At 42.7% G+C, this 14,306-nt stretch overlaps 1 protein-coding gene across 1 annotated transcript in view; it reads left to right on the top strand.

The window, feature by feature from the left end:
* Positions 1-14,294, top strand: part of ACAD9 (acyl-CoA dehydrogenase family member 9) — a 78,097-nt gene extending 63,803 nt beyond the window's left edge. The window contains exons 11-18 of the mRNA XM_018557175.1: positions 1,635-1,754; positions 3,855-3,983; positions 5,913-5,992; positions 8,673-8,799; positions 10,636-10,713; positions 10,964-11,092; positions 12,024-12,096; positions 14,109-14,294. Coding sequence (XP_018412677.1) covers positions 1,635-1,754; positions 3,855-3,983; positions 5,913-5,992; positions 8,673-8,799; positions 10,636-10,713; positions 10,964-11,092; positions 12,024-12,096; positions 14,109-14,209 — 837 coding nt within the window. The 3' untranslated portion in view covers positions 14,210-14,294. The remainder of the gene's footprint in view (positions 1-1,634; positions 1,755-3,854; positions 3,984-5,912; positions 5,993-8,672; positions 8,800-10,635; positions 10,714-10,963; positions 11,093-12,023; positions 12,097-14,108) is intronic.
* The last annotated feature ends 12 nt before the right edge of the window (positions 14,295-14,306 follow it).

Raw genomic sequence — 14,306 nt, 5'->3', positions numbered from 1 at the left:
TTTTTGGGGTACTGCAGTTTTTCGCCGTTTCACGGTCGCACGCAATCTGTAAACTGGGCATGTTGGGTATCGTTTTACTCGTTGTAACCTCATCTTTTATATTTCATTTAAAAAATTGGTAATTTGTTGTGTTTTGGGGCATTTAATTAAATTTGTCACTAAATTTTGGGGTTTAATAAGGAGTTGCGCTAATATTGCACAACATAAAAATTTTCAACTACCACCATTTTATTCTATAGGGTCTTGGCATTCAGAAAATATATAATGTTGGGGGGTTTTACGTCATTTTCAGGCCTAAAATGTGGAATATAACATGGGTGCAAAAATGGAAAAAAGGGCCTCAGTCATGAAGGGGTTAAAGCCCAACTTCACTCCAAAGAGAAGATCGCTGTAGGCTTGTGTCTAAACTCATTTCCAGGAAGCTATAGCAAGGCTAGAAACAGTTTAAAAGTAAAAAAGTGCCAAGGGCTATCACTCCTCAAAGGGATGTGATGATGGGCATGCTGCAGGATGCTGCCCCACTACAGCCAGGGGGACTGTGAAGTCTGGAAAGAAAGCACAAAAGAGGGCGCCTTTCCTGGTGCAGGTAAATTTTATTCAGATAGTCGTATCAATGACAAAAGGTACTCGCAAACAAAAATAGGATAAAAGCCATAGGATGGTAGGTGAATGGCAGGCAAGTGGAAATCAACAGAGTGGTTCCAATGTGCGTTGATCAGTTGTTCTGACGAGGGGGGCGTGCCCCGGAAAGGCGTCAACGCAGATCTTCATGCTTGCACATTGGAACCACTCTGTTGATGTCCACTTGCCTGCCATTCATCTACCATCTTATGGCTTATATCCTATTTTCGTTTGCGAGTACCTTTTTCCATTGATATTACTATCTGAATAAAATTTGACTGCACCAGGAAAGGCGCCCTCTTTTGTGCTTTCTTTCCAAGCTATATCAATGCTGTTACACACTTACCGCTGGATTCTGCAATGATTTGTCCAAGAATTATTTAAAGGAGTGTGCCACTATCATCTTTTGTAATGGCTCGGCATCTGGTGAATCTAGTCTAATGGTTGAGAGATCTCATCATTGGTGTACTGAGTAGATATAAGAAGGCAACATGAAGGTCACCTTACCGATACCCACACATAACTGATATAGGCTTTTTTTGTAGCTCCCTCCCCTATCACGGCAGAGAGCTGTGACAGGATCGAGAAGTGAGCGAACAACGGTATGTGTTTGCTCACTTCCCGATCGACTGAGCCGACCTGTGACAGTCTCATTGTCACAGGTCGGCTAGAACTATGAGGTGAGTGAAAAGCACTCACCTCATAGTTCTCCTTTTAACCACAACAAAAATTCAAGGAAACCTTTGACATTTCCTGGTAGCGTGAGAGCTTGACCGTCCCCTCTAGCCTCCCACATTCTTATTGGCCAATGAGTCGGCCCATCATACTGATGGGGGGGGCCAATAGGACTGTAACAAGGGTGAGAGGTAGCGGCCAAGCTCTAATTCTACCTGGAAGTGTCAGGACTTTGCCAGATCAGAATGGTTGACTTTGAAGCACTGAAAGTGTCTCCAGGTATATGCAGATAACTTATAGATATGAAGAATGACTAACAAGCTGTTCTCATTCTCTAGGAGAAATTTGCTCTCATGGCTCAGAATGCCTACGTTATGGAAAGCATGGCTTACCTCACTTCTGGCATGATGGACCGGCCAGGGTTACCAGATTGCTCTGTTGAAGCTGCTATGGTTAAGGTAATATTATACTTTTTATTTTACAAATGTATCTAGTGCCTGAAAATTCTGCTTTTGCTTTACTTAGTACACCATGAGGGGTATTTATCCAAACGGGAGCAGACAAAAGCTAAAGCAGTTGCCCATGGCAACCAATCAGCTTCTATCTTTCATTTTGAAAGCTTAATTGAACAAACAGAAGAGAGTAGCTGATTGGTTACTACGCACATCTGCTTCAGCTTTTGTCTGCATTTTTATTTCTAATTTGCTTAACTATTTGTATGTAGGTTTATGATCGGCATCATAACATTCGGGAATCCAGGCAGTTCTAGTTCGTGAATTGAATTATGCGGGGAACTCTAATATGCAAATAGTGACTTTAGTTCCAAAGATTGTTTTGGCTGCACCCCTTTCTATACCTATTTATTACTGAGGCTTTCCATCATGAAGATGGTCCATCAGCAATCCAAAAAGGAACTAAAGTTACTTTTTACATTTTAAAACAGCTGGGGTTTATAGCTTTTAGGGAGCTTTAAGACCCCATTGGACTTGTCCATTCCATTGCGGTGCATTGTTGTATTCACATTAAGGTGTGGAATTTTGCGCCCCTTTGTATTTGTTCGCTGGCCCCTATGTCGCTAATGTGTCCTGCAGTAGTGTCGGGGTCTGGTGGGAGGAACCACAGTGAGTGGCCACTCCTAGAAGTGTCAGATTCTGCAAGATCTTCAGCTGAGGGTTCTAGAGAGATTGGCACCATGGTCAGAAGGAGGGGGCGTACTCCATGTTTTCTATGCGGGGAGCAGTTTATTTTAAATAATTACTGGCAGAGTTACTGTATGATGATGGATGCAGATACCTTTATGATAAAAATTGTTGAATTTTAAAGAGGAACTCCAGCTATTAACCCCCGGCACTGCAAGGGTTAACTGCTCGTTTTGGTCTAGGGGCTGGAATGCAGAACATATACTGACCTGATCCTCGATCCTTTGGCAGTCAGTCTTTATCTCCCTCCCCCTCTGCACTGGCTGTGGTATGTTACTCAACATCCTCACATCTAATGCAGATGATTGGACCTGCATTAGAAGTGATGACATCAGCGGGGCTTAGAATGTCAAAACCCGGACAGAAGAGGCTGAAGGGACCGGTGTAGCAGACATAATAGAAGTCACCAGCACTCGATGATATGTGCAAGAAGTAAAGCACTTTTTATTAAATTGTCATAAAGCCAACGTTTCGGGGCCACGGGGGTCCCTTCCTCTGGGCGACACAGTGACAGTTGTCTAGTGTTGGTGACTTGTATTATGGACTGTATTTGACACGGCGCCATCTGTGTTGTCACTTCGAGCACCAACCTTTCTGGAGTTTCTCTTTAAGACCTGTGTCTCCAAACTGTTTGTTACAGTGTCAGTACAGCAAGGAAAATGTATAGAATTCTTAGGTTTGAGGCCATTCCACACTGACAAACATTTCTGTTAGCGCCTCTATTCTTTTTAATTATCTAATCTTTTTTTATTGGTGATTATTCCCAGTAAATGGTGCATACTAAGGAAGGTTGTGTCTTAGGTGTACTGGAGGTAGAACCTAAAGGAGAGCTATGAGGTGAGTGATTCCCCCTCACCTCATAGTTCTAGCCGACCTGTGACAATGAGACTGTCACAGGTCGGCTCAGTAGATCGGGAGGTGAGGGAACACATACCGGGTTCCCTCACCTCTCGATCCTGTCATGGCTCTCTGCCGTGATAGGGGGAGGGGCTGGATTCCCCTCTCCCCACTCCGATCTGCCAGCGCTGACTGGCGGAACGGACGGGGGAGGGGGCGGGTACAGCTGGCTCTGCCTCTAGATAGGCAGAGCCAGCTGTCACTCACGCAGCTGGGCGGATCCCGACATTCAGGTCGGGAACCGCTCCGGCTGCGGCGTCTCAGTATACTGAGCTTAGGGTAACGGGGTACCCGTTACTAGCAAACTAACGGATGCTAGTTTGTGTCCTCCCGTTACCCTAAGGAGAACTATGGGGAAAAACACTGACCCCATAGTTCTCCTTTAACTAAACATCATTCCAAAATCATTGTTTCCAGTGCTACAGGTGCTCTTTAATATGGTAATGGTCTTTGTTGTATCAGGTGTTCAGCTCTGAAGGGGCCTGGCAATGTGTCAGCGAAGCCTTGCAGATCCTCGGAGGATTGGGTTATATGAAAGATTATCCATACGAGCGTTATCTTCGAGACAGTCGTATTCTTCTTATCTTTGAGGTAAGTGAGCTCTGTTTTCCATAAACCTCATCTGTTGAACATGTACACTTCTCAAGAACTTTACTGTAGTGCATTCGAAAAAATAAAAAACACTTATTTTGAGGTATAACATTTGAAGTAGAGCTTATATAAAAGTCTTCTGTTTTTTACACCACATTTAGACATTTTGGGCTAAAAGGGCAAATTCAGGTTTATAAAAACCAAAACCAAAATCAAGCCTTCAGTCTCTAGCCTCCTAATCTAACCTAGGCTGCCCTTACCCGGGTTACTTACCTCCCTGTGACAGGGACAGCCTCCTCCAGCCCAAAGTCTTCTATTGCTCTGGCCGCCCCTTGTATGCTGGGATGTCTTGCATGATTTCTGTGCTGCCCATCAATCCATCCGATTCAAGTTGGATGGAAGCTGTAGGTGGCCTGCAAGTATGCGATTTTGAAGGACAAAAACATTCTCATCACTCCACAATGATTTATAACGTACTGAGGTCCTTTGGACGCACTAGAAAGTTCACCACAAAGGTGAAGTAACCCTTTAACGCTGGTTGCCAGGTAGTATATCACTAGCAGCTCCCTTCTTTCTGCAACCCACTCATAAAGCAAGAATATGCTTGTCTACCTTTACTCAAGTTCTGCTTCTCCAATGGTCAGTGCTGCTGTGTCGATGGTGATGCCAGTGCAGGTCATGTTCCAGAATTTGAATACTCTTGAGTACAGACCAAACTATGATTGTATTGTGACAGTAGATTACAATACAGTGATTGTTGTTTCCATGACAACCCAACATTTTCCAAATCCAAATGTCACAGGGACAGAAAGTGAGGTGAAATCTTCTGAACAGGGGCACACAGAGCAAAACAAACCTTACAGGGGGTTAACCCTTCCCTATGCTATCCAAAATTAATTATTAATAATAATAAAATTAATAATTTGGGTGGAGTTGCACTAACAATGTACCTGTTCCAACTTGCATATAAATTCAACTTAAGAACAAACCTACAGACCTGATCTTGTTCATAACCCGGGGACTGCCTGTATGTTTAAATTATACTTCAATGTGTCTGACAAAAACATATCAAGTACAAGATTGGTTATAACAACTGGCTGATGAAATCTTATGTTCTATCTATAGGTTCACATTGACATAAGATGCATCCTGTCCTAATATATTCTGTAGAAGTTACTGTACAGCGCATGTCCATAAACACTCCAGTGCATGATTTTATCCAAGTCTTCAGATAATACAAGGAAATAGTTCTGCTAGCTTGTCATTCATTAGGAGGACTTCAAAAAAGCTAAACATAGCCTACTATAGAACAGGTCACTTCAAAGTTTCCTGACTAGCACAGCTCTTGCAGATGGAGTGACATTATTCATTAGAAACAAATAGTATAGTAGTGAAATGGTTAGAAAGCTGTGGAAACTGCCTCATTGAATCGGCTAATGCAGCCTAAAATCTATTGGTTTTATTAAGTAACAATGTAAGTGTCATTCAAATAGAAATCTTTTATAGTGAGATAGATGGATTGCTACTGCCCGTCACTCCTTGCTTGGCATAATCTCCTATTCATACACAGTATTCAAGGTTGTGCTGCTTAGTCAGTTTTGCACTACTGCTCTGATCTGTAAGTTGTCTGAAGCCCCAAATGTGGCCATTACCATATTTCCGTCAACCGCCCTGAACTTGGATCATATTCCTGCCAGATCTGCTGAAATAAACCCATCCCATTAGTGTTCAGGCTCTTCAAGTTTAATTGTGCTTAATGCGTTCATTTGCCTGTTGTCAGATTGCGTTTATCTCTTCACCAACAAACTCAGCCAGATAGCTTGCGAAATAAATGTGGAAGCTTTCGGAGAGTACAGGATGTAGGATATTTTATGTTTCAATGATAGGAAAAACTATTGGAAATTGAAATTATTATTATTTTTTATGCAGGGAACAAATGAAATTCTGCGGATGTACATTGCCCTTACAGGGATGCAACATGCAGGGAAAATATTGACCGGTAAAATAAAGTAAGTTTTGTTTGTGTCCACTCTTTAATAAAGCCCAGTTGGAGCCTCTTCATTTATTACTGCAATGCAGGTTGCATATACATTGAGGATTAATGAGTCCTGTGCTGGCAGCATCAGGAGAGTCAGACTGCAGTTCTGCCAGTAATGGCAGCAGGGGAGAGGAACTGAACACGGAAGATTCATCTTAGAAACGTTGACGTTTTTTTAGGACACATCTCCCAATTTTAAGGTCCTTAAAGTATATTTATAGGGACCATGTCATCAACCTAAAAATTGATGGTAAAGGCACAGAAAAATGAAGTATTATACATTTCTACTTTCAGTGTTTTTCCTTTCCATCATTTATTTTTATTGACTTACAATGTGCAAGAAAATTTTATTAGACAAGTTACCTAGCACAACCTGCCGTATCCTTGCATATCATAGCTCTCTCCTCTTCTGGGAGTGTCTAATTACTGTAATTATTAATATAAGACTCTGCTGGCCCAGCTCCACCACCCCTCCTTTCACCTCCCCGCATAGCCTTTTATGTAGCTGCCTGGGGAGGAGCGCAGGAGATTACTCTAGAGCAGTGGTTCTCAACCTGTGTAACCTCAGGACTCACATTTGTCCTTGGTCATTAAGTCGCGGCCCAAGTCGCACTGCAATGGAACGTACGGCATTAGGGTACCGCGCGTTCTGGTGCCGGCGTACAAACTGTGAGTGGGAGGTGCATTTGGGGTACAATTCAAATGAATAGCAACACAACACACCTCCCACACCAGAACGCGCAGTAGGTGAAATTACGTGGTACAGTGCGTTAATCGTGTGGTACTATACGATTTAAGCACTGTACTAGTATGTAGTGGCCCTCAAAATCATTGACATACATACACAACCACAGACACAATCTCACACACTCAGACATTCTCACGCATACACAATCCAAAAATGTTGTAATTTTTCTTTTAAGATCCACCCAGTCTCCTTACCTTACGAGAACTGGAGTGGATCCTCATCCTGGGGTCCAGTGTGGGCTGCTGTGACGGAGCTCCATCCATACGTGCATTGCTTGTACAGCTCCCTTGCATGCCCTGTAGCGGTGCCGGGAGCCAGAATGTGATGTCACTTCTGTCCAGGCACCTCTATAGGACATGTGAGGGAGCTGTAAGCAATGCATGTATTGATGGAGCTCCCTCACGGCCATAGCCCCATCCCATCCCACCGAAAAGCTGACACTCGGCACCGACCAGCATATTTTGAATGGCTGCTTGGTGCGAGAACTGACAGTGCTGCGTTAGGGGGAGGCTGAGGAGCCTCTTACCTAGAAAAGTGGAAGGCATGAAGGCGCGACCCTCCAGTTGAGAACCAAGGCCCTACAGGAGGATGTCAGAATGGCTGTGGGCAAGCTGAACCTTGGTAGAAGTTGGGTGATGCAGCAGGACTAAGCATCAAAGTAAATCCACTACAGACAGCTTTAGAAAAATAAAATGCACCTTTTGGATTGGCCCAGTCAGAGCCCAGACTTTAGCCACCAAGGAGATGACTTCAAGAGAGCCGTTCACACCAGACATCCTACAAATGTGTCTGAGCTGAAGCAGTTTTGTAAAGAGGAATGGTCAAAAGTTCCTCCTGAACATTGCGCAGGTCTGATCCAGAGCTACCGAGAGTGCTTCCTTAAAGTCATTGTTGCCAAAGAGAGTTCAACCAGCTATTAACTCCAAGGGTTCACCTACTTTTTCTTTAAGCACTGTGAATGCTTAATAAATGTGTTCAGTAAAGACACAAGAAATTAGAATTGTTTGTGTGTTATCACCTTAACCACATTGTGTTTGTCTATTGGGGTGACCTGTAGATCAGGATCAGATGACATTTTATGGCAAATTACTGCAGAAAACCAGTTAATTCCAAGGGGTTCACATACTTTTTCTTGCAAGTGTGTGTGTGTATTAGAGGTGCACCAAAATTAAAATTTAAAAAAACGAAACCGAAATAGAAAAAATATATAAAACCAAAACCAGAAAATGTTTTTTTTATTTTAACATTTTCACTTTTTTTAAAATATTTTTTTATAAACTTTTTTTAATTTTTTTATATTTATTTACTTTAATTTTTATAACATATTTTTTTTTGTACTTTTAGGGGCTTTCAGGAAATATTAGGCGTCTAAATAGTCCTCAATCTCTTATTCTGCAGCCCCTGTTATCAATGAACAGGAATCCTCTATAATGAGCGTTCCTGGTCATTCATAACATGAGGACAGAGTATGGTTACTATATCCACTATCATGAATGGACAGGAAGTGATGTAGATCACTTCCCATTCATTCATAATTGGGGATACGGTATACATACTCTGTCCTCAATGATTTACAAACACTGATCACTGAGTGTTTGTACTCGTTCTCCTTCCTGACGCGCTGTCACAGGAGTCTGAGCAGTGTGGGAGGAGAGATGCGGGTCGCTCACAGCGCGTGACAGTTTCTCTCCTCCTCGCTGGGACACAGAGCAGCGCCCAGCGGGGAGGAGAGAGAGAACGGATGCACCGATGTATCGGCCAGAAAATGGCACTTTCGGCATTATGCCAAAAGTGCCATTTCCGGCCGATACACATACAGACTAGGAATGCACCGATGTATTATTTTTTTTTCTACTTGATGCCATGAAGCTTTTTAACTTGTTTGTAATTTACATTTATGTAGGGAACTGAAGAAAGGTGGTGTTGGTATTGCTTTAGGGATAATCAACAAGAAGTTACGGGACAGCATCGGAATGAATGTAAATTTGGGCTTAACAGGAAAAGACGGAGTTGTTCACCCAAGTCTGCAAGTAAGTGTGCACTTTGCTGAATACTAAATTGTATCCATGTGGATCTGGCTGTTCAGTATGGCAGGTCAAAGGGCACTTCTAGCGTCTTAGTGTTTGTCTACTTCAGATTCTTCAATTATGATATTGCACAAATACTGATTGTTTGGTGGCCACTATCATTTTGCATAATGTCACCCTTTGCGCAATGGTATTGACTAGTACTGGACGTTGAGTGTACTGTGTACTCCCAAAAAGCTTCATTGAAGCACCTTTGGTGTGCACCCTGGTCCTTCTAAACTGCTATGGCTGTTCAGCCATTGTTATCCGTGAGACACAGCTTTGAATTTTGACAGCAGAGTCTGGCTCTGTGCTGCATTGATGTATACAATGTGATTGTTGATATGTCATATTTATTGTTATGTTATGTGCAGATCAAAGGAGTTTCCTTTGATCAGCACATGATTTCAGTTAAAGCAACCTTGTAGAAGAAAAGGTACATTCCTAAAACTCATTTTCTCTTCAGTTCATTGGAGGTCAGAGCTCTGCTTTAGATTATCTCCTACTGGGTATAGTGCCACCTGCAGGGGTAGGAAATAGGAGCAAGCAAAGGGAAGGTCTTTGCAACTGCAACAGCCCTAAAAGACCCAAGACATCAATAAGATCCAGCACAACTCCCTAAAAGTCTCAGGCGATGGCATGTAGTTTGGTGCCCCACAAAACAGTATCGTCTGAAATAGACTGTTGGAACTCTGAATCTGAGTCCGAGAGACCAGTGGTTTGGCCTGATCCAAGACCCTGGGGGGGGGGGGGGTCAGAGATTGGCTTTGCAGAGGATGGCACTGTATAATGTCGAGAGCCTCTGAGATCAATGTGAAGTTGAGCACATGTGGTCAAAAAGTCCTGAGTGGACATGGAGGTCCCTAAAGGCCAGGGCAAGCGACTCAATTTCATCCAACGGAACTGAGGAAGATGCTGATGAAGAAGATCCAATTACAGTGGGGTACTGGGTTCCAGATTAGAGATGCTGGTTACTTCAGTGCATACAGAGTAGAAGCTCCCAGACCTGCAAGGGTAGTATTGTCTGGGATGATCTACAGCAATGGGAAGGTCCTTTGTGGGTCGCAAAGCGGTAATGCAACCAGGCCTAAAGTGCAAGGTGTATATATGTGTGTGTGTGCGTCAAACGCGCGTTTACGAGGGCTATCCGGGTGTATCCTAATGGATACACGTGGAAATACGCCCCCAAAGAAGCTCCTGTACTTCTTTGGGCGTAGGGCGTTTTTCAGCACGTTCCGACACGCTGAAATATGCGAGATAAGTGAGAACCATGCCCATAGGAAAAAATGGGATTTTTGTATCTTCAGAAAAAAATCACTTCTACTGTCGTGGTAAACAACCTGCTTCCCTATTTATAATGGTCTGGCCCTCTAGCAACATAAGCGCAAAATTATAGCTAATTAGCCTACAAACCCCAGGTGGTCATAATAATCTGGCCACTCAGTGTATATAATAGATGGAGATATATAATTTGTATTAAAACTAACTATGGTCACACTAGGAATAAGCTAATTTTCTTTTTTTGTTTTAGTTTGCATAATTAAGATAAAGTTACATGACAATCTTGCCAAAAGAAATCCTTGTTCAGCCGGGACAAAATGTTATTTTTGTATTATTTTAATCAATTTTGCTGTGATCCACAAGGGGTATCAAGGTGCTGGAGCTCAAATGGTTAAATATGGTTTTGCAAGTGCAAATTGTTATTCACCGAAATGTACTGTTCCCAGCCTACTTTCCTGACACTTCTGATTAAACACCATCAAGATAATGACTCGATAATGAATCTGTTTCCTCCCACAGGACAGTGCAAAGAACCTGGAGGAGAACGTACACAACTTTGGCAATACTGTGGAAAGTTTGTTGTACAGGTTTGGCAAGGTAAGGTCTGCCCTTGATTTGCTGAATAAAATGATCAGGGATCTCAATCCGTTTTTGTTAGTGACCCATGACATTATCTGACCCCCCAATGCTGTGCAATGTAATAACTCTCCTGTTAGAATTGTAAATCATTGTCACCGTCATGGAGTGGCATTAGGGAAATAGCCGAGTGATAAACGGTTCTGAAGAACCTGATTTGCCGTACAGTACTTTGGTATGCCACAGAATGAATCTTTTCTTTCTTCTGCAGACAATTGTGGATGAGCAGCTTGTACTAAAGAGAGTGGCAGATATTCTTATTAATCTGTACGCCATGACAGCTGTGATATCTAGAGCAAGTCGCTCCATCAGCATCGGCCTGCGCAATCATGATCATGAGGTAAGTCCGAAGATTTGACTGTTTCAGATCCTCAAGTACATGAGATTAGATTTTGGACTGCCATATGTGATGGATGGTGCAGTGGTGAAAATGACTCTGGTACCGAAGCAGTCCTAACTCTTTGTGCAGCCTGAGATTACGGAGAGATTATTAGATTGTATACAAAGTCGACATGAAAAGATGTGTATCCCGAGCCACACTGATTACTTTCTAATTTGGGGACCTAAGACACTGATTCTCATATACCAGATCCTATTGGGATTAGTCCTAATTATTGCTCTGCAGCCAGCATTCTTGTTACATAAAGCATGACGTCTCCGTCCTAATCTGGGGAATGGTTCCTTTCTAATAGTGGCAGTGCAATAAAACCGCGTTGCCGGTTCTGATCAAACTGTGTACTAAGAAGAAGAAACTTTCAGTGACATCGTAGCCTCTCCATCTCTTACCCTGACCCACAGATGACACTATAAATCTCCATGTGTCATGTCTCGTTAGTGCTCCCAGTATGTTGTGACTACATCATGTACCCAACAGAACATCAGCAGCTATCCCTTCTTCTAGACGGCATCTACTGAAAACGGAAGGGGACCAACAGGGTCATGTGACCTCATTTTGAAAGTGAAGGTTTCATGCATCAGGGATTTCTCTACTGAACTAGGTCTATTCCAGTGCCGTAATCGCAAAGAATGACGGCAGATATTTGTATTATATTTCTCTATCACTTGCCATCCTGACACACATAAGAGCTAAGAACACGGCAATGTTTTATGTTGACAGTGTAAATGTTAATTTGACAACTTGCTGAAATGTACTGCTCAGAGATACTAAACATGCATATATGTGTTGCTCACAGCAAATGTTAAGATTGGTCCTCTTACGCACCCGTCACCCGAATGCTCTGACACTCTGTGATTCTTTGTCGCTGTTTTAGGTGCTGATTACAAACCTGTTCTGCACAGAGGCATGCTTCAAGAACAACTACATGATGGCCCAGCTGGGAAAAAGTAAGGAAACCAACACAATTCAGTCATTTCTGAGTTTTTTGTTTCTGTGAAGGGGGTAAGAAGTGGTGTGGGTTCAGACAGCATGGCTGGCCACAGCTTTATATTTACCCATATACTCTACAAATATCCATTATTTAGTAAGAAACTGCATTTAGGTGGTGGATAAACCTTGAGGCTTTGCTGTTTTACTTTAAGCCTACGTATTTCCATCTAAAAACTTTAGATGGTAGTAAGTAGTCTGTTACCACCATCTAATCAGTGACATACATTTAAAGAAGAACTCCAGGCACATTTTTATTAACCCTTGCAGTGGGGCTACCCTTGCAACTGCTCAATTTGTTCTAGTTGTTAAAAAAAAAAAGTTCAGTTCTACTCACCCAAACTGCCGAGCCATCGCCATTACCTATACAGGTCTGGCTATGCTACCTGCGGTTGCCTTTATGGTGGTAGGTCAGACCTAAGGTCACCTTTCTCCCTAAGGTGGTCTCTGCCTTCCACATTAACCAGGACATTGTTTTGCCTTCCTAGTGTCCTGCACCAAAACATCATGAACATTTTCTCCACTGTTTGGACGTGGTTTGGGTAGTTTGTTTTCCTATCTGCGACCTCTTCTATTCACACGTTTGACTATTTTGTCAGACCATCTCTCAGACCTATGAGCTGCGAGGGAAAGTTCCTCCATTTCTGGTCACTTCACTAAAAGTATTAATGCGTCTGTTCACACATCACACTGTTCACACAGCAAGTTCTACCAGGTGGATGTTCAGGCCTTTGCCAGGTAGGATCAGAAGGTCCTTCAGGCAGCCCTTATTTCAGACAAACCTCTGTTCCCATTTCTCTGTTGGGGTTGTTGTTCCTTGGCCCTGTTAGTCGTCGTTTCCTGTCCCTCTGTTGGACTGATTTTGAATGAGTTAATACACACATACCTGTAAAATCCATTACTTGGAGCACATCACAGGACCGAGGACTCTCCACTCTGTGGGAATGTAGAGCTGCCCGGCAACTCTTATTGATTTCCCTGTGTCCAATCATCTGACGGTAATTGAATAATCCAATGCTTTAGGAATGTATTCCAAAAGCAGTGATGTATGTATTCCAAAAGCAGATTTTACAGGTAGGACTAAAATCCTGTCTGGTTTTTTTTTTAAGTGACAAAAGTCACGCAAGTCCCTTTAAGGATTATGTAGCTATTTGCTACACTGAAAACATCATAATATACCCCAATAGTGTTTCTGCGCAAAGCTTTGTTTTGTATTTGGAAGCAAGTGTAACCCTACACAAAGCTCTGGACTGAAGCCCCGCCGCTGTGGAATATTTCATCAAGGTGACCAAATTGTAAACATAAGCTCATTGATGGTGTTTATGTTGTGTTATCGGGTATGTACATGAAAAAGTATATGGACACCGGCACTCCAACCGCAGATAGAATACGTCTATTTATTGACCTACATGCGCTAAGTGTGCTATGCTACTTTTTTTGCATGTACATCAATAAATAGACGTATTTATCTGCTGTTGGAGTGCCGGTGTCCATGTTCTTTTGCATTACTGTGACGGTGGCCATCCGGCGACTACCGAGCACCCATGTTACTTTGATGGACGAGTGGTCAGGAGTGCAATGGGTACATGGACTGTACATGAGACGCCTGATCATTAAAGTGGAGCACCAGCACTATTTTTAAGGGTTTATTTTAGATAAAGAGGGGAACAATCTTGTTTTTTATTTTGCTGATTTCCCACTGCGGAGACTTTCCTTCACTTCTGCTTTCGGTGGGACAGTGAGTCACGGGGAAATTTCAGCGGCAGGAACATAGATAAAGTTTCACTTTATTACAACGGCAGAATAAAAGTACAATTTTTCCATGGTAGCTATTTTGGAATAGTCTCGGAGAGGAGATATAAATGTGGCGTTTCTCCGGTTTTGTGTCTGCAGGCAGAATTCTGGCGGATTCTTTTATTAACCTGGGGCAGAGGCTCTTCTTGATCTGTGATTCTCTTTTCATTTCCCTTAGACTTTCCTGAAAACCAGGATGACAGCATTCGCAAGATCGCAAAGCATGTCCTGGAGAACCGCGCTTACACGTGTTCACACCCCCTGGAAAGAACATTCTGAAATCCAAGCCGCAACTAGAATCCGGTTCTAAAATGTGATTGTACCCATAACTTTACTATGGTTGTTAATACGTTCAGCTACATTTAATCGCCTTTTG

The sequence above is a fragment of the Nanorana parkeri genome, unplaced genomic scaffold, assembly GCF_000935625.1.
Source record: "Nanorana parkeri isolate BGI_ZX_2015 unplaced genomic scaffold, ASM93562v1 scaffold270, whole genome shotgun sequence".
Classification (NCBI taxonomy): Eukaryota; Metazoa; Chordata; class Amphibia; order Anura; family Dicroglossidae; genus Nanorana; species Nanorana parkeri.
This window is presented reverse-complemented; position numbering and strand designations above follow the sequence as displayed.